At 39.3% G+C, this 27,445-nt stretch overlaps 1 protein-coding gene across 1 annotated transcript in view; it reads left to right on the top strand.

Annotated features, from left to right (window-relative positions):
• The window catches only part of UBE3C (ubiquitin protein ligase E3C), a 172,185-nt gene that overhangs the window by 46,746 nt on the left and 97,994 nt on the right, over positions 1–27,445 (top strand). Inside the window, exons 10-12 of the mRNA XM_065398772.1 lie at positions 1,821–2,008; positions 19,150–19,236; positions 27,041–27,198. Coding sequence (XP_065254844.1) covers positions 1,821–2,008; positions 19,150–19,236; positions 27,041–27,198 — 433 coding nt within the window. The remainder of the gene's footprint in view (positions 1–1,820; positions 2,009–19,149; positions 19,237–27,040; positions 27,199–27,445) is intronic.

The following is a 27,445-nucleotide window of genomic DNA, read 5'->3' as shown; positions in this document are numbered from 1 at the left end:
GAAATAGACTTTTTTTCTCCTGGCCAGCCATAGGTCTCCTTTACATTCCTCCTCAGTATTCATTTCTGTTGGCTAGCATTCTGCTGCTAACCTTCAGTCGTGCTCTGGTTTCTAGTCCTTCACCTTATCATAAATAAAAGTAATAATAGTTAACACAACGTAACTCCTATTATCACATCCTAAAGTTCCTGTGAGTGCGGCATGCAGAATAAAAACAATATGCATCCTATGCACTGTGCTTCCCAGCTTTCTTTGCTTTGTCAGTTTGCTAATCATCATCCCTTGCTAATGTTGAATTGACTCATTTTGTTATCTGTATTATTAGATTGCAAATTCCTCATATTATTTCACATTGCAAAGCACCTTGCACACCTATTGCTCTATATCAGGGGATCGCAAGGTTATTACATGGGGGGTTGCGAGCTGTCAGCCTCCACCCTAACCCCTGCTTTGCATCCAACATTTATAATGGTATTAAATATATTAAAAAGTGCTTTTAATTTATAAGGTCACACTCAGAGGTTTGCTATGTGAAAGGGGTCACCAGTACAAAAGTTTGAGAACTACTGCTCTATATAGTTAGTAAATAGTCAATAGAGATTGCAGTGTAAACAGCACCTTTCTCTATAATGTTAAGAAAACCTATCAAGAAAAGTCATGACTGCTTAAAAAAAGGGGGGGAGGGATAGCTCAGTGGTTTGAGCATTGGCCTGCTAAACCCAGGGTTGTGAGTTCAATCCTTGAGGGGGCCACTTGGGGATCTGGGGCAAAATCAGTACTTGGTCCTGCTAGTGAAGGCAGGAGGCTGGACTCGATGATCTTTCAAGGTCCCTTCCAGTTCTAGGAGATGGGATATCTCCATTAATTATTATATATTATTATTAGTCAATGTCTTTAAATGAATCAAGTGCATTTAAAAACATAAAAATAAACTGGTCATCTTGTCAATTAAAAAAAATAATAATGTTGGTTTGGGTTTAGACACTGTGTGCCAACTTACTGCATGGAGTACATTTTCATGTCTTAACAATTTTTAGGTTTTGATAATGTAAATGCTGGCAGGTCTTTAACTAAATGTTCCATGGAAATTTGTGGTACCTGAATGCTGATTTGGTAAAAATGGAATCTAAAGGTCTGTTCAGAGACAATTTACAATAATTGATAAATACCCCATTGTACCTGACTTAAAACAGAGTAGGCAAAACTTGCCCTGAGGAGACTTTACTGCTTAATAGCACTCTGTCACATCTCCCTTTCTCCCCCTGCCCTCCCCGGAGCACTCTACGTGTGTGTGTGTGTGTGTGTGTGTGTGTGTGTGTATATATATATGCACATGCGTTAGGTATCCAGATACATTTGAGCAAGCCCTGATTGATGTATGCACCTGGCTAGAGAGGCAATGAAAGATTTGAGGGCTCCCATCCATGGGCTAAATCATCATAGCTCAGTGATATTTGTGGAGCTGTAATATTTGACACCAGATAAGGATCTGGCCATATGCATGGACATGGAAAGTAGGCATATACAGGTCTGCTCCAAAGCCCATTGAAGTCAAAGGTGGTCTTTCTAGTGCCTTCAGCAGGCATTGGATCTGGCGCATATTGTACTGACACAAGTACCTGCCTGCCTTGGGGGTTTAAACCACCGCCAAAATCTTTTGCTGTGGCCTGTGAAATGATTTTTAATACATTTATTTTGTGGGAGAGTGAATTGTGTTGTTTATAGTAAAATTCTGAAGCTTTGTTTAAAGAAACGGTAGGCTCCATAGTGTTAAAAGCTTAGAAGTCTTCAAAACAGATTGTTTTTTGGTATATTTACAGGGTGATGGGAGAATATCAGTACAGTATATAACTGAGGAGTGTCTAAAGAAACTGGATACAAAACAGCAGACAAACACTCTACTGAATATGGTCTGGAGAGATTCAGCTAGTGAAGAAGTCTTCACGCTGATGGCATCAATCTGCCACACACTAATGGTGCAACACCGAATGATGGTGCCAAAAGTCAGGCAAGTACCAGTAATATAGACCTATAACTCTAGTAGGCCTAAAACTAGTTTGGCTCTGGTTTGTAGTGTCATGCATGCCTATAATGATGTTCTTCTGCTTGTCTGTCGACTTTTTAGTGTTGTGCTCAATCATGATATTGAAATGTATAAGAATCCTGCTTTTCGTGCACTTTAGGGAGAAAACTTCTTTTGTACTGCGCCTGTTGAGTGTGCTTTCTGCTCATTCTGGAAAGGACCACTGCATACATAAGTGTGCACCCCTCATTTATTGTTAATGCGTTGCCCAGTGAAGTTAGTATTTCACCTGTTCAGTCGTAGGTGTCTGAAACGGATAGAGTACTCATGATCAGGGGTGTGTGTGTGTGTGTTGGAGGGGTGTGTGGATTGAAATTTTAAATGTAGGTGAAAATTTGGACTTATTAATTTTGTAGTGTCCCTTTAAAAAGATTGAAAAATACAGTAGCTATGATGATACTTAGTTTCCTGTATTCAAAATAAAGATCCTGATTATATTTGTATCAGATTATTTAATTTAAATGACACATCAGTAATAAATATTAAATAGGGCTGTCAAGCGATTAAAAAAGTTAATCACGATTACTCGCGCGATTAATAGCACTGTTAAACAATAATAGAATACCATTTATTTATATTATTTTTGGATGTTTTCTACATTTTCAAATATATTGATTTCAATTACAAGACAATACAAAGTCTACAGTGCTCACTTTATATTTATTTTTGATTATAAGTATTTGCACCGTAAAAAAAACAAAAGAAATAGTATTTTTCAGTTCACCTACTACAAGTACTATAGTGCAATCTCTTTATCATGAAAGTTGAACTTACAAATATAGAATTATTCACAAAAAAAACCTGCATTCAAAAATAAAACAATGTAAAATTTTAGAGCCTGCAAGTCCACTCAGTCCTACTTCTTGTTCAGCCAACCGCTCAGACAAACAAGTTTGGTTACAATTTTCAGTAGATAATGCTGCCAGCTTCCCGTTTGCAGTGTCACCTGAAAGTGAGAACAGGCATTCACATGGCATTGTTGTAGCCAGCGCCGCAAGATATTTATGTGCCAGATGCGCTAAAGATTCATATGTCCCTTCATACTGCAACCACCATTCCAGAGGACATGCATCTATGCTGATGACGGGTTCTGCTCGATAATGATCCAAAGAAGAGCGGACCGACGCATGTTCATTTTCATCATCTGAGTCAGATGCCACCAGCAGAAGGTTGATTTTCTTTTTTGGTGGTTCAGGTTCTGTAGTTTACGTATATGAGTGTTGCTCTTTTAAGTCTTCTGAAAGCATGCTCCATACCTCGTCCCTCTCAGATTTTGGATGGCACTTCAGATTCTTAAACCTTGGGTCGAGTGCTGTAGCTATTTTTAGAAATCTCAGATTGGTACCTTCTTTGCGTTTTGTCAAATCTGCTGTGAAAGTGTTCTTAAAACAAACGTGCTGAGTCATCATCTGAGACTGCTATGTCATGAAATATATCGCAGAATGCATGTAAAACAGAACAGGAGAGATACAATTCTCCCCCAAGGAGTTCAGTCAGAAATATAATTAACGTTTTAATTTTTTTAACGAGCATCATCAGCATGTCCTCTGGAATGGTGGCCGAAGAATGAAGGAGCATACAAATGTTTAGCATACCTGACACGTAAATACCTTGCAACTCTGGCTACAAAAGTCCCCTGCGAACGCTTGTTCTCAAAAATATAAAGTGAGCACTGTACACTTTGTATTCTGTGTTGTAATTGAAATCAATATATTTGAAAATGTAGAAAACATCCAAAAATATTTAATACATTTCAATTGGTATTCTATTGTTTAACAGTGCAAATAATTGCGATTCATTTTTTTAATTGCAATTCATTTTTTTTTTGAGTTAATCGTGTGAATTAACTGATTAATTGATAGCCCTAATATTAAACTATTCTGGAGTAAATAGTTTTGTTTAAAAACATATACAGTAACTGGTAGTAAAATGAAAAGCTCTTAGTATTTTTGGTATGTAGTAAACCTAATCAATTCAAACTGCATTGTAAACAATGATACACCAAACTAATTAGGTTCTATCTTAGCCCACTGGTGTTTATAGCTGATAGAGGAAGTAAGATGTCAGTGAAACTGTGATTGCTTGATTAGGGTAATTAGCTCTTTGTAGACTAATTGCATTAGGACAGGATGTGAGATCTGAAGATCATAGCAGCAGCTGAATTAGTACGCTTGTTTTATTGTTGCAGCTAGTCCATTGCCTTGGATAATAATTACTGGATTTAAATGCATCACTGCTCTGGCTTGAGGTTTACTGGTAAACTGTGTGGAAAAGGTGCTTAATGAATAAAGAAGTCTTACATAGCCTTAATTGTATGAGTAAGGCATCTGTTTCCTCTGAGGAACCATAGTTAGAAGTTTGTAATTATTTGTGGTAATGCGTTGGGTGTTATGCATCAATATATATGTCACAGGTTATGTAAGATGGTTCAACAACTTAGAAATATGCAAACCTGTGTTAAATCAGTTAGAGCAACACAGCTGTTCCACATTGTAATTATTTTGGAATAGTTACTGAAAAGATGAGTTTGTCTTCTACAGAATTAAATATTAGAAACATTGATTTTTCTGTTTTCTCAGTTATTTATTAGAATGTTAGGTATATTTTAAAGGAATATTGTCAGCTAAACAACTAGCTGTGAAAGACTAACTTATCTGTTTATAATATCTTTCATTATTAAAACTTGGTTAAAGTTGAAAATCAGAGGTTCTGATGCTGGACCCATTGAAGTTAATGATAAAGCTCACTTTGTCTTCAGTAGGTATGGGATCAGGACCTATATTACTTTTCTCCATTTATAATGTTAGTTTACTTTTACATAATCCTCAACATTGGAACTAGGTTAATCAGTGTAAATGTTTAGCCTGTTGCACTTTAGGTTTCTCATGTACTAGCACAATTCTGCTGTATTTCACAAGAGCATCAGACAAGCCAAACAGTAAAAACTGTCATAGATATTTTTCTCAAACATTTTCATAACATTCTTTTCATTATGTTTTAAAGCTGTCAGTTCTATAAACACTAACATATGTATTCAACTTTAAGCATGAGTAGGCCCATTGGCTTCAATGCAGTTATTCAGAGAATTAAAGTTAAGCTCACCCATAGAGGTATTTTCAGGATTGAATCCTATATTTTTATATCTCCAGAAGATAAATACAACCTTGGTGTGCTTTTTTTTATTACCCTTTTAAATGTTGCCTATAGGTTATGATCCAAAGACCATTAAAGTCAGTTCTTCCATTTATGTTTAATGGGTTTTGGAACAAACCTGTGCTATCTGGCTACTATTACAAATATTTGTGTGTGTATATTGTAAGGAGATTTTGCCTATTGTTTTGAAGTATTGCATTTTGTATATTTTTCACAAGTAGTTAAAAACTTACAGGTCATTTTGTTTCAACTTACATACTATTGCTTTTTATAGCCTATTGAGAAAAATGCTCTTCCTTGTTTCAGCTTGTGTGTTACAAGTTCAGGAGTGCTGATAACTGTAGCTTTTAAGTCCAGTTACAGATTTAGTTCCCATCAAACTTTAAACTGTATACAAAGATCACAATATTATAAAAGTGATTGTATGGCAGATTTAATGTTGCTGTTAAAGCTACTCCAAAGTTTGTCTTTTTGAGTCTGGTTTACTTAAAATACCAATTATTTTGAGTAAATATTTACATAATAAATGATGCTTTTTTTGCAGAAGCCATGTTAAAATGGGAACGTTGTAGGTAAACAAGAATAATGTATTTAAAATAACCTTTCATTCACAGTGCATTAGATGTTCTAGGGAAAAAATTACTATTAAATTTTAAGTCTTAGTGGTAAAATTAGTCTGGGATCAGCATGAAAATTTTATATACTGAACAATAGAACTCTCAAATATAAAAGTAAATCATGTCAATTAAGAGAACTAGTAATGCAGGGTATTGCAAGGTGAGACAGTAAATGAAAATAATTAATTACCTTTTAAAACTGAAAATATTGTTAGAACAAAAATTTAGCAGAAGATTAAGTCAGATGAGTAGTAGGGAAAGAATGAATGTCTTAAGACTGGGTTTTTAAAAAAAGCTTTCTAAAAATGTATGGTTTATTTCTTTTATAATAGACAGAAAAATCTTATCTTACAATGTGTACATACTACATAACTCACTGGAAAGGTAGTTCCTTTGCTTTCTATGGATCTTCAGTGCAGCAGGAGAGATGCATTGATTGCAAAGTATTCTAGAAAATTAAGGATTGTCATGCTGGATCAGACCATGGTTAAATCTAGTCAGATATCCTGTCCAACTGTGGCCAATACCAGGTACCTCGGGAAAGATACAAGAATCTGTGTACTAGATAGTTATGCCTGTGGGGGATGTTTCTTCCTAACCTCAAATAGTCAGTGGTTGTCTTCTGCCCTGAACCATGAGGGTATATGTCACTATTTTTTATTCAGTCTTAACATAACTTTAGATATTCTCATTATCCACTCTTTCTTTGACTCTTGCTAAACTCTTGGTCTCATTGATACTTTGCTACCATGAGTTCAATTTAATTGTTACATGTTAAAAAATATTTCCTGTTATAAGTTTTACATTTTGGCTTTTCAGAATCACTGATTATTCCCTTTGTTCTGTAGTATGAGAGATGTTAAATAGGAATTTCTCTATTCCTTCCCCACCCCCCCACATCCCATATCCATGTCCCTTTTATTCCTCTCTTCTTTAGACCATCCTAAACTTTTCAATCTCTTCTTATGCAGAAGCCTTCCCATGTATCATTATCTAATCATCTTAATAATTTTAATTGCCTGTTTCTGGGCCCCATTTATTTCTGCTTTGTCTCTTTTTAAGATGGGCATGATCAGAACTTCACTTCACATTGCAGCAACTCAGAAGTAAAATATGACTTACTGCTTTCATTCTCCTTAATCAGATACATATATGAGAGAGAACTAAAGCTTTTGAAGGTTAAGAAGTCACTTATACTTTACCCAATATACATTACCTTTATGGTAGTTGCTTTTGTATAGTACATCTATTTAGGTGCAAATTAATTTATTTTTTCTACTGTACCTAGTACTAGAAGCTGGTAAAATGTACTTAAATACAACATAACTTAATCTACAGTAATTAATTAGCATGTTACTATTTTCATATATTATGCATTAACATAGGTGCTTTTTCAGGTGCATTACAGAATCATATAGTTTAACAGGTCCTTCTGAAGAATTTACTATCTAAATTGGACAGATGTGAACAAGCCTAGTTAAAGGAAGAAGCATAAATGTTGGAAGACATGGTCATAGTCAATCAATGTTGGGAAACCAAATGAGATACAGGGTGAAATCCTGACTCTATCAGAGTCAGAGAGAGGTATGCCATTGACTTCAATGGGACCAGGATTTCATCTGTTGAGTGTAAAGTTTATATGTAACTTGATAATTTCCTTTATTGGATATTGTAAAAAGACCTGACAAGATAACTGAGTCATAGCACACACTTGTAACTGCTGATCTAGGAGGGATTTTGAAGGCTCTTTGTTGGAAATGCTATATGTTCAATGACTTATTTAGGCCATTTATGTAGGTACTTTACTTTTAAACATCTGAATAGTGTCACTGATTTCAAAAGTAGTCTGTGGGGCTACACAATATGCTTAAAATTAAGCACTTGTGTAATATTTTCAGGATCGGGGCCTTATTGATTAGCAGCCTTCTGGTTAGTTTGTGTAGGGCAATTGCTAATTTCAGTAAAACTCCTTCATAGTGACAATACATTACTACTGTTTGACTTTCAAAACACTGCTAATCTTCTCACATGGGCAGATGATGAGTTGGAAAACTGACATTGTGGTGTAATGTTAGCAGTCTGCTTTCACATGTAAAGGGAAGTTATTTAGTATTTCCACATGGCTACTTTTGTATTTCTTTCTGGGAGCTTTCTCATTTTAACAGGCACATTTTGGTTTTGTTTCTTGTATTTGCTCTTATGTTTTTTCTAAGAGCTAGCACTACTGCATTTAATTTTTTTAAAACCTTTTTACCTTATCAGCGTTATGCAATCTTGTTGTGATATATATTCAGAAAAAAAGATAGAAACACAAAGCAGCTTTCATTTGCAGTTTTATGCCAGAGGAATTGTATGGCTCATTTAATGGTAGTCACATATGCTATTTTCTACCTGTGACACCTGGCAGTTCGAAGGAAGTGTCAAAATACACTGCTCCTGCAATAGTGACCTTTACTAGACTGTATGAGCTTGTCTCATTCTATTGTATTCTCTTCATTAACTTAAATGGTCTCAGTGGGAAACTGGGCTCAATTTATGACCTAGACTGAAAATCTTGCCTTTAACTAATTAACTTATAGTGGTGCCTCAGCTAAATAAAGCTTAATGGGTCATTTAATCTGTCCGATTGTGCAGAAGGAATTTGACACTTTTTTAAAACCAAGGGTGCCCAAAAATACCTTTTTAACAAATACATATAAATCATGTGCCCTTTGTGAACAATTAGACACCCGCAGAGAGAAACTGCAGGGTTCGCTGTAAATGGTCATTATGTACTTAGATATAGCAGTAGAGATCATTTGATTTAACATGTTGAAAATAGATATAGCAAAAGTCATTGCACTAAATTTAACTCGTAAGTGCTAAATTATGAGAACATTAGTTGTACCTAAGGTTGAGTTGGTTGATTTTTTGCACTTAAAGTAGGGAGTCAACCTCTTTATTATATGGAAAATACAGCATCTCCTCCCAAAAATTACAGCACTCACTTTGAATATAAAATGAATTTTCTGAAAGTATACCAATGAATCTGTAAGTCAGTCTGTTAATTATCCCTTTTAGAAAAAAAATTAATTAATAAATTTAGCACACCTTCCCTGTCTCTCCCCCCCTCACCCTCCCCCCGCGCACACATGCACAATAATCTCAGTAATGGAACAGATAACAGAGAGGGATTTTGAAGAATAGGTCAGGAGGCAGGGGAAGACTTGGGTGTAAACCCCTGGTTGCTTTGCACTGTTCCAGAGTGGCATAAATCAGCCAGAGGGTACCGGTGAATCCGACCATAAAAGTTAAAATAAAAGATTTAATATTGATGTATTATACTATTAGAATTGGTGGTAATCTCTTTGAGTTTATTGTTTTAGTGTTCATGTACATTTTTAATTTAAAAAAAAAAAGATGGGGGCAGAGTTAAGGTTGTTTAAATTCCCTAACTGTTCATTTTCATATCTGAACTACTTGGATTTCTTTTAAGTTTACCTGTAACTCTGAATTTACTGGATTTGTAGTGCTTGGTTTGGAGGATAATTACAACATCGCTGTAATGTATTTTACCCAAATGATATTTATTTTCAACCTTAACTCAATTTTGATGTAGTTTTGTCAAGGAATAGTGACTTTAAGATTATATTAAACACAGACTGTTGTTCTAAACAAGAACAACTAGAGTGTGTTTTGTCTCTCTTTAGCTCTTAAATTTTTCCATGACCGATAATGTACACCAGGAAAGACCAGAAGAATTTAAAAGAACAGCTATTTTTCCAAACCTTTACAAAGAACAGAATTCTTGAAAGCCTCATTTGCATTGTTTGTTTACGTTAACTAAAATTATTAGTTTGAGAGCAAGTTTCAGCACTTGATTACATACGTTTTATGGTGGCTCCTTTGGTTACAATGGATGACACTTCACTGGAGTCACACAAATGTAAAACTGTTGTAACATGGTGAATTAAGCCTGGCACTTTGTTTTAATTCCTTGTTTATTGGGCTAACGGCTGTTTTGTGGTAATGGCTAAGAATCCAAAGCATAGAATATCAACGTTTTACAAGTGCAGGACATAGCTGTAAAACATAATGAGTGATACAGTAAAATCTTCAGTCCTATCTATGTTAAGTATAAGATATAAGGGATGGATTTCAGAGGTTCTCATCATCTGCAGCTCTCTGCTGACCAGTTGGAGCTGTGGTTGCTTATCACTTTAGAATTCAGGCCATAATATTTAGCAGTTGTTCCAGTTGGACCTCTGAATCACTTGGGTGAAGTTTTCAGAGTTCTGAAAGATGGATAAAACTGAGGCTACTGTTGTTATTCTAAGCTCTTAAAGTTTTCCTATTTTTTAGAAATACTACTGAACATTGACAGAACAAATGAAAAAGCGAATTACATTATGATAGGAGGTCCAGTATCCATGATATTTGTTCATTTCAACTAAAACTAGTATATAATTTCCTGGGATGATTGTAAAATTAACAGGTTTTTACTTGGATGTCCTAGGAGACGTAAAGGCACTCTGCCAAATAGCTTTTCTTTTTGAAGCTGAGGCCAAGAACTGAAGGTCATTGCACAAATTCCTCTGCTTAGAAACCAAGACATTGAAATTAATGTCATTTTAGATATTTCAATGTTAAAAGAGAAATTACCTGTTCTTTATTTATTTAAATAATTTAATAAGCCGCTAGTAACTAATCATGCACAATTTCCACGCAAATATCAGAATAATAGGAATCTGGAAGAAAGTAAAATTGAGTCCCAGGTGAATAAAAATCACGATTAATCATGCTGTTAAACAATAATAGAATACCATTTATTTAAATATTTTTGGATGTTTTCTACATTTTCAAATATATTGATTTCAGTTACAACACAGAATACAAAGTGCAAATATTTGCACTGTAAAATTGCTTGCGCAGTGAGTGGTGGAGGTAACCACTCCCACGATAGAACAGTCTCGAACACGCGAGTGAGCTAGGAAGTTTTAAAAAGTTCCATCGCTTTCTATATCGTTCTTCAGCCTCCCCACCGACCAAAACGGCACTCCTACACGTCGAAAGGCAAAAAAATAAATATTTGCATTTCGTGGTATGAAATTTGAAAACATTGCAGTTATATACTTTTATTTATAGTTGTATTTTTATTATTATTGTACTTTTATACCTTTATTCTTGTCTACTTATATTCATAATCAAGAACGAGAAGATTGTTAATACTTTATTGTAGTTAAATAATATAGGCCTGTAATTGGACAGTCTGGGAACCGATGCTGTACTGGGACATCGGCCACAAGGAGGCGCCAGGAATTAGTTTGGCGTTGAAAAAGCAGAAAAGCTTATTTTCCTATTCCAATCTATGAATAAAAGAAGAGATGGGAAAGAATCAGATCTATTAATTCTAAAAACTTGAAGGACATGGGGCCAGATTTCAAATATATTTAAGCACCTAAAGAGGCAGACAGGTCCCTAGTAGAATTTTTCAAAAGCACCTAAGCAGATTTGGCTCCTAACTCCCATTCATTTCAATGGAACGTAGATACCGAAGCTGCTTAGATGCTTTTGAAAATCCCACTAGGCACCTCTCTGCATCTTTAGGCACCGAAATAGCTTTGAAAAGCTGGCCTATGGTGACCAAAAACAATGTGTCAATTTATTAACTACAGATAATACTTCCTTTGTTTAATAAATCAGTTAATTTTAAATGCAAAACTTGTTTAGATTAACTTATGTTCCTTTATGTATCTAGTGCAGTTAAGGTAGTTTTATTTAACTAACAAATAGCCATATTAAAATAGCAGTGTTGTACATTTTTATTGAATTCCAATGTCCACACAAATGCATCTTGATACAAATCATGAGTACAAAACTATCATGTAGTAAATAAGAAATGTCATTCACCAGTTTCTAACATAACATTAAAAAAAAATGTAAAAAGGATGTTAAGCTATGTGATTCTTAAATCAAAAAGAAGTACCAAACTGAATAGCTATATTTAAATATAGCATAATAAACTTCAACAAGGCAGACTTTAGCAAACTCAATCCCATGGGAAACAAGTCTAACAGAAAAAAAGTTCAGGAGAGTTGGTAATTTTTTTAAAGAGACATTATTAAGGCCACGAGAGCAAACTATCGAAGTGCATAGGAAAGATGGGTAAGAGGGAAGGTAGGTAAAAGACAACCCTGGCTTAACCAGGACATATTCCATGACCTGAAACTCAGAAAAGAGTCATACAAAAAGTGGAAATTAGGTCAAATTATGAAGGATAAATATGAAAAAACAACACCAGCATGTGGGAACAAAATTTAGAAAGGCTAAAACCAGATTAAACTAGTTAGGGACATAAGGGATAACAAGAAAACATTTTACAAATACGCTAGACAAAAGAGGAAGACCAAGGACAGGGTATGCCCTTTACTCAGTGAGGTGGGAAAGACAATATAAGAAAACACAGCAATGGATGAAGTGTTAAATGCCTTTTTTTCCCTTCCAGTTTTCACCAAAACTTTTTTAGCAGTGATTGGATGACTAACATAGTGAACATCAGTGTAAATGGGATAGCATCTGAGGATAAAATTGGAAAAGAACAAGTTAAGAATTACTTAGGTTAGATGTCCTCAAGTCCACCAGGCCTGATGAAATACATCCTAGAATAGTTAAGGAAATGGCTGAAGAGATTTCTGATCCACTAGTGATTATCTTTGAGAAATCATGGATGATGGGAGAGATCCCAGAAAACTGGCAAAGGGCAATATAGTACCTATCTATAAAAATGAGAATAAGAACAACCCAGGGAATTATAGGCTAGCTAGCTTATATTTGGTCCTCAGAAAGATAATAGAGCAAATAATCAATCAGTTTGTAAGTCCCTAGAAGAAAATATGGTAATAAGTAATAGTCAACATGAATTTGTCAAGAACAAATAATGTCAAACCAACTTAATATCCTTTGAGAGGATAACAAGCCTTTTGGCTAGGGGGAAGCAATAGATGTGATATATCTCAACTTTAGAAAGGCTTTTGATAGTGTCTCCCATGACGTTTCATCAACAAACTAGAGAACTGTAGCATAGATGAATCTACTGTAGGGTTGGATACACAACTGGTTGGAAAAGCATACTCAAAAAGTAGTTATCCATGGTTCACAATTAAGCTGGAGGAGCATATTGAGTGGGGTCCAAAGGGATCATTCCTGTGACCTATTCTATTCAGTGTTTTCATAAATGATTTGGATAATGGCAGAGAGACTACACTTATAAAGTTTGCAGATGCTCCCAAGCTGGGATGGGTTACAGGTGCTTTGGAGGACAGGATTAGAATTCAAAATGATCTTGACAAACTGGACAAATGGTCTGAAGTAAATAAGATGAAATTCAATAAGGAGAAAGGCAAAGTAGTACACTTAAGAAGGAATAATCAATTGCACAAACACAAAAAAGAAATGACTGCCTAGGAAAGGAGTACTACAGAAAAGGATCTGGGGATTACAGTGGATCACAATTTAAATATGAGTCAACAAAGTAGTACTGTTGCAAAAAAAAAAAAAAAAGAGAACATCATTCTGGGATGTATTAGCAGGAATGTTATAAGCAAGACAAGACAAGTAATTCTTCCACTCTATTCAGCACTTATAAGATCTCAATGGGAGTATTTTGTCCAGTTCTGGGCACCATGTTTCAGGAAAGATGTGGACAAATTGTAGAAGGTCCAGAGGAGAGCAACAAAAATGATTAAAGGTCTAGAAAACAAGACCTATGAGAAAAGATTGAAAAAATTGGGTTTGTTTCTTCTGGAGAAGAGAAGACTGAGGAGGGGCATAACAGTCTTCAAGTATGTAAACGGTGGTTATAAAGAGGAGGGTGATAAATTGTTGTCCTATCATTTGCTAACGAGAAGTATTAATGGGCTTAAATTGCAGCAAGGGAGATTTAGGTTAGACATTAGGAAAAATTTCTTAACTGTAAGAGTAGTTAGGCATTGGAACAAATTACCTTGGGATGTTGTGGAATCTCAGTCATTGGAGGATTTTAAGAATAGGTTAGACCAGCGGTTCTCAAACTGTGGGTCGGGACCCCTAAGTGGGTCAGGATCCCATTTTTAGGGGTTGCCAGGGCTGGCTTAGATTTGCTGGGGCCCACGGCTGAAGCTGAAGCCCGAGCCCCACCACCCGAGGCCAAAGCCTGAGGGTTTCAGCCCTCTGTATTGGGACTCTGGTTACAGGCCCCCTGCCTGGGGCTGAAGCCCTTGGGCTTCAGCTTAGCCACCGCCTACCCGGGGAGGTCAGGAGGGCTCGGGCGGGCTCAGGCTTTGGTCCCTGCTCCTGGGGTTGTGTAGTAATTTTTATTGTCAGAAGGGGGTTGCAGTGCAATGAAGTTTGAGAACCCCTGGGTTAGACAAACACCTGTGAGGAAATAGTCTAGATAATACTTAGTCCTGCCCCAATGCAGGGGACTGGACTAGATGACCTATCGAAGTCTCTTCCAGTCCTACATTTCTATGATTCTATGTTTGATTGCAGATCAGCATGTTTAATGGTTATACCAGCCAATGAGACTGAATCTATGAAAATAACTAAAGTACAAATGCAAAACAAGATTTAAAAATTAACTATTTAAATCAAGGTTTCCTGCTTGTTGATTTAACTCATGATCAAAATCTGTATTTGAACACAAAGGGCTCCTTGCATTCCTCCATCCCCCACCAAGCTCCTTGTGTTCCACCTTCCCATTCTATTTCAGGGACTCCCTGCAACCCCCTTCTTTTAGTTTTTTGTATTTTCACCAAAATCAATAGGATTTTGCTCATTGATGCCTAAAACATTCCCTGAAATTTTGGGATTGATCAGAGATGGCATTTCACAGTTCTCATAATACAGGTAGACAGAAATGCCATTGAGGTTGAGTGTATTGTTATGCCTACGTTGCAGACATTGCATTAACTGGGGCTCTTACCTGGGTTTTAACCATAACCCCCTTACTGTCCACACAGAAAATTCTCACACCTGGATTTGGAGGTGCTTTAAATCAGGCTAGCTGGCTATGGATGGCGGTGGGTGGGTTAGAACCTGCACTCCATTTTAACTTGGACTCGACCCTGCCCATTTTTCAATAAGGATGCAGGCAAAATCAGTCAAGTACAGTAAAAGCTTTTTAAACTGGAATGTTGGGGCCGGTAAGTGAAAAATTCTGTTTTACTAAGAGGAAGAGAGTTTGGGTGCGGGGCTGGGGGTTGGAGCACAAGGAGGGGTTTCGGGGTGCCGGATCCAGGGAGCGCTCACATTGGGTGGCTCCCCGCAAGCGGTAGACCTATCCATGCTGTTCCCAGGCGGAGGCATGGGTAGGCGGCTCTGTGCACTCCCCCCCACTCTGCCCTGCCCTGAGCACTCAGTCCACAGCTCCAATTAGCCGGGAACTGATGCCAATGGGAGCTGCGGGGGCAGCACGCAGAGCTGCATAGCTGCGCCTCCACCTAGGAACAGCAGGGACAGGTTGTTGTTTGCGGGGAGCCGCCCAAGATGAGCGCCCCCCAGATCTGGCACCCCAAAACTCCTCCCGTGCCCCAATCTCTTGCCCCAAACCCCCCCCCCCCGCACTCAAAATCTCCGAACCTCTTGTGGCCTTTCCTCCGTCTAGGAGCAGCCAGGGACATGTCGCCAGGTAGAGAGCCTGCCGGCCCCACGGATCTGGACTTTCTCTGAAGTTTAGGAATGCCGGTTTATAGATCATTTCCAGATCTACCGATGCAATACAATGATGTAACCAGGCGCCACAATACAGGACTTCTACAACTCAAGGCTTGATATTTGGATCGGTTTTGAATGTGGAGTGCTCATGTTAGGTAATGGTCCACTCCATCCTCAGACAAGACAGGAAGGATTCTATCAGGAGATGCTATTTGGCCAAATAGAAATGTTTCTCCTCTGGGTCACAACAGCACCAGTTTTCTCCAGAGTCTACTGGGATTCCTGTTGTTCTAGATTACCTACTCACTCTTAAGAACTTGGGCGCCTCTGTCAGTTCTTTACAGGTCCACCTCACAGCTATCCGTGCCTTTCATCCTCCAGTTGAGGATCATATCATCAGTACCTATGCAACGATAAGTAGATTCCTGAAGGGATTTATTGGAACTTCCCCACCAGTGTTGAGACCAACATTACAATGGGACCTCACTCTCATCCTTTCAGGTCTCAACAGACTTCCTTTCAAACTAATAGCCACCTGTTCTGTGTCCCATTTCTAGATGACAGTTGCCTTCTGAGTCACCATCACATCAGCCAAAAGGGTGAGCAAGCTGGGAGCACTTACAGCAGATCAGTCAAATACCATTTTTCATAAAAAGGTCTATCTTTGCCTCCAACCAATATTCATCCGTATTCTTCTGATGAAGAGAGGAGACTTAACATAAGAATGGTCCTACTGGGTCAGACCAAAGGTCCATCTTGCCCAGTATCGTGTCTTCTGACAGTGGTCAATGCCAGGTGCCCCAGAGGGAAAGAACAGGTATTCAAATGATCCATTCTCTGTGGCTCATTCCCAGCTTCTGGCAAACAGAGGCTAGGAACACCATTCCTGTCCATCCTGGCTAATAGCCATTGATGGACCTATCCTCCAGGAATTTACCTCGTTCTTTTTTGAACCCTGTTATAGTCTTGGCTTTCACATCCTCTGGCAGAGTTTCACAGGTGGACTGTGAGTTGTGTGAAGAAATACTTCCTTTTGTTTGTTTTAAACCTGCTGCATATTAATTTCATTTGGTGACCCCTAGTTCTTGTGTTATGAGACGGAGTAAATAACACTTCCTTATTTGGTTTCTCCACACCAGTCATGATTTTATAGACCTCTCTCATATCCCTCCTTAGTCGTCTATTTTCCAAGCTGAAAAGTCCCAGTCTTATTAATCTCTCCTTATATGGCAGCTGTTCCATGCCCCTAATCATTTTTGTTGCCCTTTTCTGAACCTTTTCCAATTCCAATATATCTTTTTTTGAGATTGGGTGACGACATCTGCACTCAGTATTCAAGATGTGGGCATACCATGGATTTATATAGAAGCAATATGATGTTTTCAGTCTTCTTATCTATCCCTTTCTTAATGATTCCCAACATTCTGTTCACTTTTTTGACTGCCGCTGCACATTGAGTGAATATTTTCAGAGAACTATTCACAATGACTCCAAGATCTCTTTCTTGAGTGGTAACGGCTAATTTAGACCCCATCATTTTATATGTATAGTTGGGATTATGTTTTCCAATGTGCATTACTTTGCATTTATCAACATTGAATTTCATCTGTCGTTTTGTTGCCCAGTCACCCAGTTTTGTGAGATCCTTTTGTAGCTCTTCGCAGTCTGCCTGGGACTTAACTATCTTGAGTAGTTTTGTATCATCTGAAAATTTTGCCACCTCACTGTTTACCCCCTTTTCCAGATCATTTATGAATATGTTGAATAGGGCTGGTCCCAGTACAGACCTATGGGTGACACCACTATTTACCTCTCTCCATTCTGAAAACTGACCATTTATTCCTACCTTTTGTTTCCTATCTTTTAACCAGTTTCCAGTCCATGAGAGGACCTTTCCTCTTATCCCATGACAGCTTACTTTGCTTAAGAGTCTTTGGTGAGGAAACTTGTCAAAGGCTTTCTGAAAATCTAAGTACACTATATCCACTGGATCCCCCTTGTCCACATGCTTGTTGACCCCCTCAAAGAATTCTAGCAGATTGGCGAGGCATGATTTACAAACAACCATGTTGACTGTTCCCCAACAAATTGCTCCCTATAGATGTCTCTACAGAGAATGAATGCAATTAGAAAGATACCTAGACAAGTGGTTTTCAATCTTTTTTTCATTTGTGGACCCCTAAAAAATTTTGAATGGCGGTACAGACCCATTTGGAAATATTTGACATAGTCTGTGTACCCCCGGGATCCGCAGACCACTGGTTGTAAACCACTGACTTAAACTATTTGTTGTCCTGGCAGAGCAATCAATGGGTCAACCACTATCTGCACAGACTCTTTCTAAGTGGATGTCGGGCTGCATCATTCTTCTCTACCACCTAGCACGTATCTTTCCTCCTCTCTCCCTCCCTCCTCCCCCCCCCCGATGGAGGTGAAAGCCCATTCCACCAGAGTGTAAGCAATCTCTGCGGAATCTCTGCAAGATGAACCCTTACTAGATATGATTTAGTTGGGAATTGGTCCTGCTTTGAGCAGGGGGTTGGACTAGATGACCTCCTGAGGTCCCTTCCAACCCTGATATTCTATGATTCTATGATCTGTAGGGAGGCTACCAGGATTTCCATCCACACCTTTACAAAACGTCGTGAATTGGTGCAGACTTCTTTTACAGATACAGCTGTGGGAGCGGCAGTATTACAGACTTCCATACCATCTGCATCCTCGCACCCCCTCCTGATTGACTGCTGCTAACTAATCTCCCACATGTAGAATTCACATAGGGATTATCACTTGAAGAAGAAATGGCGATTATTTACCTGTGGCTGGAGATTCTTCGAAGAATGATACATTTAATCTGTTAAAGTGCACGCCAGGTTTTAAATACATGTGTAAAATACTTGAGGGCCATTTTCTGCCTTCAAATGGGTATGTGTGTACACTGGGGGATGCAACTCCTGTTAAACTAAAAGGAAAATACCTATATATCTGAGAACAAACATTGTCCCTTGGATTTAATTGTTATGCTAGATTCTAAAAAAGGAAAGTATTTGATTCCATAACTTGTACCTGAACACACACAAAAATAAGTGTATTAGATTTTTTAAACTAATAATTATTTTTGTGGAGATTAGCTATTCATAAGACATTTTAATCTATTTTCAGATAAAAATTTTGTACTTTAAAACCATCTATATCAATTTGCTTTGCTAATTAAAATAAATTAAGCCACACAGAGTGACCTGTCAGTTTCCCACCTCAGCATTATAATGTTACTCATAAAATAACTCAGAGGTTTGAAGCATGTAATGTTTGTTTAATGTGTGCCTCATTCCTTTGTACAAATTTGGGCCTCAGTACTGCAGTGTGATGCAGGTTTTAATGCAGGGTCTGCCTGTGCACTTCTCATTGCAGAATTGCTGGATTTTACCTTATGGCATTATTACTCCCTTTCTTTAACAGTTCAAAATCTTTTTAATGTTTATATATATTAAAGCTACCTTAATTTATATTTTTGTACATCAGTTTGGGGAATGCTTGATTTGAAAGGCATGATAGAAATATTGTGGTTTTCTTGCATGACAACCTTCATTTGCTTCAGTAATATATTTGTTTTTTCTCTTTTAGGCTTCTTTACAGTTTAGCATTTAATGCCAGGTTCCTGAGGCATCTTTGGTATCTAATCTCTTCAATGACTACACGAATGATTACAGGGTATGTATTATATCATTTCTATAATTGAACTCTTTTCATAATATAGCATGTCTTTATGAAAAGGAAAAGTGAATTAGTGGTACAGTGGACAAATATGATGGTAGGAAAAACAAACCAAAAAACAAACAAAATCCTAAAGTTTTTACTTAGTTCTTACTAAGGCAAAACTTCAATTGACTTCAGTGGGAGTTTGACTTAGTCTTTATTTAGAATAAAAATAAAAATGGCTTTATTATTTTAAAAATATTGATGATGACATTTGAAGTTTTCTAATTATTATGCCAGTTCCTGTGAGCAAACATTGAAAGTACTTTCTAAACAAATTGAAGCAGGAATCTAAGAAGAGCTCTGCCCCATATGTGGGTTCTTCTCAACCTGAGGAATGTCAGACTAGTCTAGAGGCCAGATACTCAGGATAGAGAGAGTGAGCAGTGGAGGTGAGGAAAACAGTATGTCCCTGGATCCACATCCTAACTCCCTTTGTAGATGTACTCCTGTGGCTGTAGGTAAAATGGCAGATGGCTCATAAGCAGCCATTTGCCTTCCTGCTCTTCCCCCACAATGTTCCTTGATGCCACCAGATTTTAGGAGCACTTTGTATGTGTGCAGGGTGTTAACACTGGTTATATTTAAAAAGTTGTTTAAACACCCATAACAGTGTTATAAGTTTATGTTCTAATTTTGTGCAATAGAATATTTTTCATAATGGCAATGCAAGTATTCTAAAAGAAACAATTTTAAATAAATTGGAAAAATATAACTGCACTGCTGCACTTCAGGTTTACATTATTATGTATGATAACTGAAGAGGAGTCTAAGCCAAACAGAATGTAGCAAATCTGTGCAGTTATTAATGCATAAATGTGTAATTTGTGCCCTAGTTACATAATTCTCTGTTAAGGGGCATCTGGCTTGTTTTTCAAGACTGCTACAGTATTTATAATCCCATAATCTGGTTGACAGCTATTTTCCAGAGTGCAGAGACTTGTAGCATCATTGCACAAATGTTTATCAATACCTGTACTTCCTTCTTCTAGTGATTGCACATGTGCATTCTGCTTTTTGCATGCACCGGTGCTGGAAATTTTTCCCCTCAGTGGTACCCATCAGGATGGCTCAAGCATCCTCTGCTGCCACGTGCTGCTGGTGCTGGTATAAAGGGCCAACCGACCCCAAGTTCCCTCAGTTCCTTCTTACTGCCCATGGTGGCCTCTGGATCTGCTTTTCTTGCATTTACAAATTCTGTCAGTGAACTGTGTTCTCTTGTACTGTAAACAGTTAGTGTGATTAAGATTATTAGTATTTTAGTTAGATTTTTTTTTTTTTTTAAACCATCTCAGGGTATTGGTCGACTCCCAATGCTGAGGGATGTCTCTGTCACCGGGCTTCAAGCTCTGCGTTTTCTGCAAAAAGGCTATGCCTGTCAGTGACCCACACTTGAGTTGCTTGAAGTGCCTCAGGGAAGCTCATATTGGAGAGCATTGCCAAATTTACAGGGACTTTAAGCCTCTCACAAAGAAAGATTGTGAAGCCAGGGTAAAGTTTAGACTCAGGGAGGTGGCCTTGAGACCTCCTTCTGAGCCAGGTAGGTCAGACTTGGTGCCAAGTGCCTTGGCATTGGTAAGGAGTGCACCTCCTACCATACCCGAGTCCCAACACTGCTCACCATCCCCAGTACCTAAGAGGAGGCATAAGAAGCAGAGTGCTGAAAGGGGGAGATCCCTGGCACCGAAGTCTGCTAGGCATGGGGATAAGAGTAGAGTGTGGTCTAAGCCCAAGCACTTATTTGCTTCGGTTCCTCAAAAGATGGCAGTTTACACTAGGGTGCCTAGGCATGTTCTGTCAAGGCCAGAGCTACATCTGTGGCACTGAACTGTAGTGACCATGCCGCAGGCATTTGCTGCTGCCAGGGACCTCCTGACCCTGTCGGTGCCAGTACAAGAGATGACGCTACTGGTGCTGGTGGACAAGGGAGAACCGGCAGGTTTGCTACAGTGCTGGGTACCGTGCCAGCTTCATGTACCCCTGATGGTCCACGCTTTGGTACAATCCAAGGGGAAACCCTAGTGCTTGCTTCTTTTGTGGGCTTCTCCAACTTGGTACAGGTCACCGACACCGTCTGGAACTGCATCTCCATGGTCAGTGGAAGGAGACGCATCTTCTGAATTGGAGGTTGGGTTCTACATTTCCCATCCTCGGAGCAACTCCTCCTTAAGACCTTTCCACCCTTCCAATGGATCCTGTCACAGGACTACTGTGTAGTGGTTTGCCAGGAGGTCTCTGGGGGCCCAAGCCTGTCCAGTGGCCTTTTTGGAATCTGTGGGGCTTTTCCCCAGTTTCCTGATCGTATTCCAGGCACTCCTATTTGGTAACCTCGGAAAGGTATGTGGCACCTACACACCAGGCATCACCTGTTCCTGACTCTGGTACCGAGCCTGGTACCAGACTTCAAGTGCCAGCTCAACAGGACCCTGCAGATCAAAAAAAGGAGGAAGAGCATCTGCAGCCAGTACTTGCCTCCTTTTCCTCTTCCCCTGACGAGGCAATTTCAGGGTGGGGAAAGGGGGGGAGAGGGCATGTCACCTCCCCCAGATGACTATAAGGCGCACCAGAAATTGTTATAGGGTTGCCTTAAGTCTGGGCATACAGGTGGAGGAAGTAAAAGAACTCTCTCACCACCTGGTTGATATTTTAGCCATTGCAGGTGCTTCCAGAGTGGCCCTGCCTCTCAATGTCACCATTATGGACCCAGTTAAGGGACTGTGGCAGATACCTGCATCTCTTCCCCCAACTTGAAAGACGGCCGAGCACAATACCCACCCAGCGTTATGAGTTTCTTTACTTGCATCCCCTCCTGGGGTCCCTGGTGATATCTGCTGCCAATGAGAGAGAAAGGCAGAGAAATCAGGGTGCAACCCCAAAATCAAAAGACTGAAAATAGTTAGACCTGATTGGAAAGAGAGTTCATTCTACTGAAGTGTTGCAGCTCAAGATTGCATACCGCCATGCACTTTTGGGCAGATATGACTTTAATGTATGGGACTCCATACTGAAATTTAAAGACATTCTGCTCCCAGAAGAGGCTAGGCAGGAGTTCTTCTCACTAGTGGATGAGGGAAAATAGGTGGCGAGGACCGCAGTGCAACTGGATTCAGCTGACTTGGCCGCCAGGTCCATGGTTTTTGCAGTGGCCATGCGTAGGAGCTCCTGGTTGCAGTTCTCTGGGCTCCCGCAGGTGGTCCAATGGACTGTGTTGGACCTACCTTTTGAAGGATCCTCACTCTTTTCAGAGCAGACTGACGCTAAGCTCCATAGGTTAAAGTACTTGAGGGAGACGTTAAAGTCCCTTGGGTTGTACACCTCAACCCCTTCCAGGAAGCGCTTTGGGCCTTGGCAACCCTTTCCATACTTTGCTTCAGCTGTCCAACAGGATCTGCAGAGAAGGAAGAGTAGAGGTTATAATTGTAGACTACCACCTCCTTCTACCTCTGCTTCAGTGCCTGCTCCACCTAAACATCTAGTGCATTATAAGCAGGCATTTTGATGAGACCCTCAAGGATGCTAGACCCCATTTTTTCTTTGTTTGCAAAGGGGCTTTCCCATTTCCTCAGTACTTGGTCCTGTACCACCACAGACCATTGGGTGTTGAGTGCCGTAGAAGTGGGATACACCCTCCAATTTATTTCTACCCCTCCTTTCCACCCTCCCTTCTCGTCCCTTTTCAGGAACTCCTCTCACAAAGAACTTATAGTCCAAGAGGTTCAATCTCTTCTTCAGATGGGAAAAGGTTCTGCAGAATTTAAGAAGGAAGGGTTTCTACTCCCGTTATTTCCTAATCCCGAAAGCCAAATCTAGTCTATAGCTAGCTTTAGCATTTTTTTTTTCAGCACTAATGCAAGGAAACTACAGGCCTGTATCCTGTAAGACATTGCTTCAGCAGTTAGCATAAGGCTTGAGGCCTGTGAACTTTGGCACAGATAAATGGTCACCCCTAAGTTTTGGGGAACTGGCAGTAGAGTATTTAAGTGGTAGTTTGTCCATAATGACTCCAGACAACCACAGGAACATGAGCTAACCCCAGCTCTTGGGTATTTTAGGAACATATGCAGATGTGTGACCACAAGTCTATCCTTTGCTTAGTGCAGAAGATAGAGTTTATAGGGGCTGTGTTGGACTCTACTCTGGGAGTGCTCCTCCCAGAGTCAAGGTTCCATTATATTCAATCTTTTGTGACGAACCTCAAGATTCATCCAATCACAACAGTCTGAAACTATATGAGACTCCTAGGGCAGGTGGCCTCGTGCACATATGTAGTACAACATGCAAGGCTGCACCTCAGACCTTCTTCAGATGTGGCTGGCCTCAGTGTACTTGCCAGGCCGTCTGCATCTAGACGCTGTACTCACGGTACCTTTGCAGGTTCTAATTTTGCTGAATTGGTGGTTGAATCCTCTGTGTTTGTGCAGGCATTCCCTTCCTCTGCCCTCAACTGTCACTGACTCTAGTCTCAGACACGTTGACGCTAGGATGGGGAGCTCACCTGAGGCCCCTCTGAACTCAGGGTCTTTGGTCCTTGATGAAGCTCACTCTTCATATCTGTGTCAGAGAGCTCAGGGTGATTTGTCTTGCCTGTCAGGCTTTTCCTACCTCATATTGGGGGATAACCTGTTTGTCCTTATGGACAACATGTTTTATAGGCTGGGAGGAGCTTGGTCATTCCTCCAGTGTCAGGAAGCAGTTCACCTATGGGAATTTAGCAGAGCCCATTCAATCAACCTCAAGGCCTCTTACCTTCCAGTGGTGCAGAACAAGTCAACAAATCACCTGAGCAGGTCCTTCTCCAGTCACCCTGGGTGGTTTCTTTGCCTGGATATAGCCAGATGCATTTTTCAGCAGTGGGGGACTCCCCAAATAGACTTATTTGCAAAAAAAGTACAACAGAAAACGTCACCAGTACAAGGCCACTGTCTGGGTTCTATCACTGATGTCTTCCTGCTACCCTGTACAGGAAAGCTTTATTATGCTTTTCCCACAATCTCACCACTACACAGAGTGCTAATAAAGGTCAAGCGGGACCACTCCTGCGTTGTATTAATATCCCCAGCATGACATGCCAACACTGATTCTCTACTCTACTGGACTTCTCAGTGGCAACTCTAACTCTGTTGCACCTAGATTTGATCTTTCAGGACCATGATGGGCTGCTCCACCTGAACCTGTGAACCCTTCATTTAATGGCCTGGAAGTTCCATGGTTAAATTCCAAAGGGTAGGCTTGCTCGGAGCAAGTTCACCAGATCTTACTAGGTAGCAGACAGGCGTCCACCAGGGCCACTTACCTGTCAAAATGGAAGCAGTTCTCTATCTGGACTTGTCAAACTGGAGTCTCACCCATGCATTCATCCGTCCAATAAATTCTCTACTATTTGCTGCACCTGAAACAGCAAGGCTTAAGTGATTTCCTCTGTCATGGTTCACCTGGCAGCAATATCAGCTTTCCGCCCTCACATGCATAACTGTCCTGTTTTTTCTAATAAATGACAATTAAATTCCTTGAAGGTCTGAAAAGATTGTACCGTCAACTAAGGGAGCCCATTTCCCCTTGGGACTTGAATTTAGTTTTGTTTAAACTTATGGGACCACCATTTGAGCCTCTAACAACATTCTCCTTATTACACCTTTCTTGGAAGGTGGTCTTCCTAATTGCTATCATCTCTGCTAAAAGGGTCTCCAAACTGCATGCCCTCACATCCGAACCATCATACACAGACTTCTTTCAAGATAAGGTGTACTTATGCCCTCATCTGAGGTTTCTCTCTAAGGTAATTTCACATGTTCATATCAGTCAATCAGTTTACTTACCTGTATTTTACCCCAAACCACACACAAATAGGGACAAGCAATGGTTACACTCATTAGATGTTAGATGAACAGTGGCATTCTACATGGACTGGACCAAACTATTTCAGCAGTCCACCTAAGTGTTCATGGTCATAGCATACAGAATTAAAGGTTTTCCAATTTATTATCCAAGAGAATTTCATCTTGGATAACTTCTTGTATCCCACGCGTGTTATGATCTGGCAGGCAACTCACCTCCAGAGAAGCTGACTGCCTACTCCACAAGATCACAAGCACCCTCAAGTTATTTAAATAACATGTAGAGATGCCAAATGGCACTTTCTCTTAGACCTCAATATGCATCCATGTGTATTTGATAATTACACAGTTATAGTCCTTGTTGCAACTTTTTGCTTAAAAATTAAATATGAAAATATATTTTCTAAGCATGTAATTGCTTTATTTTGTATCAGTTTCCAATTGCAGTGTAGTACTTATATTCAAAATATTTCATTATTCTGTGCTACCAGTCCTTTCTCCAGTGTCATCCTGCATGCTGATGTATCTTCTATGCCTATTCTTAAGATGCATTTAATTGCCATAAAACATAAGGGGACTCTTCATATAGGGTCATAGTAGTTAGAGGTGGAAAAAGACCTTTTAGGCTATCAGGTTTATCTTATGGATGAAGGATGGTCTTGTGGCTAAGGCCCAAGACGGGTGTAAAAGATCTGAGTTCTGTTCCCAGCTCTGACAGTCTTTTTGTGTGGTAACGTGCAAGTCACTTAATCTCTTTTTGCCTCTGTTCTCCAGTTCTAAACCAGAAATAAGACACGATTCTAAAATAGAGATAACACAGAGGTGTGGTAATTGTATTTGTTAAGCACTCAGATACAAAACAGTGACAACCTATAAATAATCATTCCATCTTGCTTAAGCAGGATATAGTTCCCAACAGAGGGCATATAAAATGTTAAACTAAGACTATGCTTTATTAGCTTGTGTACCTCATCCAGTGCACTAAATGCCCGAGTACCAATTTTGTGGGTGAATCACTATGCTCTCGAATGAACTCACAGCAAAATGATTTAAAAAACAAAACAAAAACACGATATTACTCGTGGGCAAACTCTTCACAAAATTATCATTCCATATCTGACCTCTCAGTCCTCGTCCTCAAAAGAAGCCTTCACAACACCTGGAAAAGGTAAGCCTGGAATCTTAAATTCATAACTTTGTCAGACAATAAAAATCATGGACTCAATCAAGACACTGGATTTATGGCTCATTACAACAGTCTGTTAACCACTATCCCTCTTTTGTTTTAGAACTACAGAGGTGTTAACTGCCCACTTCACCTTGAATAGTCCCTGACATGTTAACTCCTTATGCTAAACAATCTTTTCCACCATGTATATAGAGGCCAGGTCTACACTACAAACTCACATTGGTATAACTATGTCTCTCAGGGTGTGAAAAATCCACACCCCTGAATGATGCAGTTAGACCAACCTAACACCTGCTGTAGACAGCACTATGTCGACAGGAGTACTTCTCCCGTTGACGTAGCTATTGCCTCTTGCTGAGGTGGATTTAAAGATGCCAACAGGAGAAGCTCTCCCATCAGCGTAGTAGTGTCTTCACTGAAGCGCTACAACGGCTGTGACGCTGCAACATTTTAAGTGTAGACCTGCCCTTAGCTGTGACACTGAGTACCTTTCCCATACCTGAAGAAGAGATCTCTGTAAGCTCAAAAGCTTGTCTTTGTCACCAACAGAAGTTGGTCCAATAAAAGATATTACTTCACCATCCTTGTCTTTTGAGTATCCTGGGACCAACATGGCTAGAACATTGCAAACTTTATAGTACTAGTCAATAATACTTTGACTACGTTGATGAAGCTTAAAGCATTTTTTAAAAGGAAACATTTAATTGATTTTGTATTTTGATTTTTATATTTTAAGGTCTATGGTCCCACTGCTTCAAGTAATATCAAGGGGATCGCCAATGTCTTTAGAAGATTCCAGTCGGATCATTCCACTCTTCTACCTTTTTAGTTCTTTGTTTAGTCATTCACTTATTTCTATACATGATAATGAATTCTTTGGTGACCCTATAGAAGGTAAGAGCTTCAAGCATTCTCTAGGATCTAATCTGACAGACCTTACTCTCTTGAAATTCCTGTTGATTTCAGTAGGAGTTTTGCATGAGTTACTCCTGGGGGAATTCTGCGCTACTACACACGTGCATATTTTTAATTTTTTGAGCAGAAAAAAGCTTCTAAAATGTTGCTGCAATTCCATCTTTTGCCCACCAGAGGGCACAGTTGTGCAAGAACAGCAGCAGCTCCCATCAGAAAATAACTCCTG

The sequence above is a fragment of the Emys orbicularis genome, chromosome 2 (assembly GCF_028017835.1).
Source record: "Emys orbicularis isolate rEmyOrb1 chromosome 2, rEmyOrb1.hap1, whole genome shotgun sequence".
NCBI lineage: Eukaryota > Metazoa > Chordata > Testudines > Emydidae > Emys > Emys orbicularis.
Note: the sequence above shows the minus strand (reverse complement) of the source record. Positions and strands in the feature narration are given on the sequence as shown.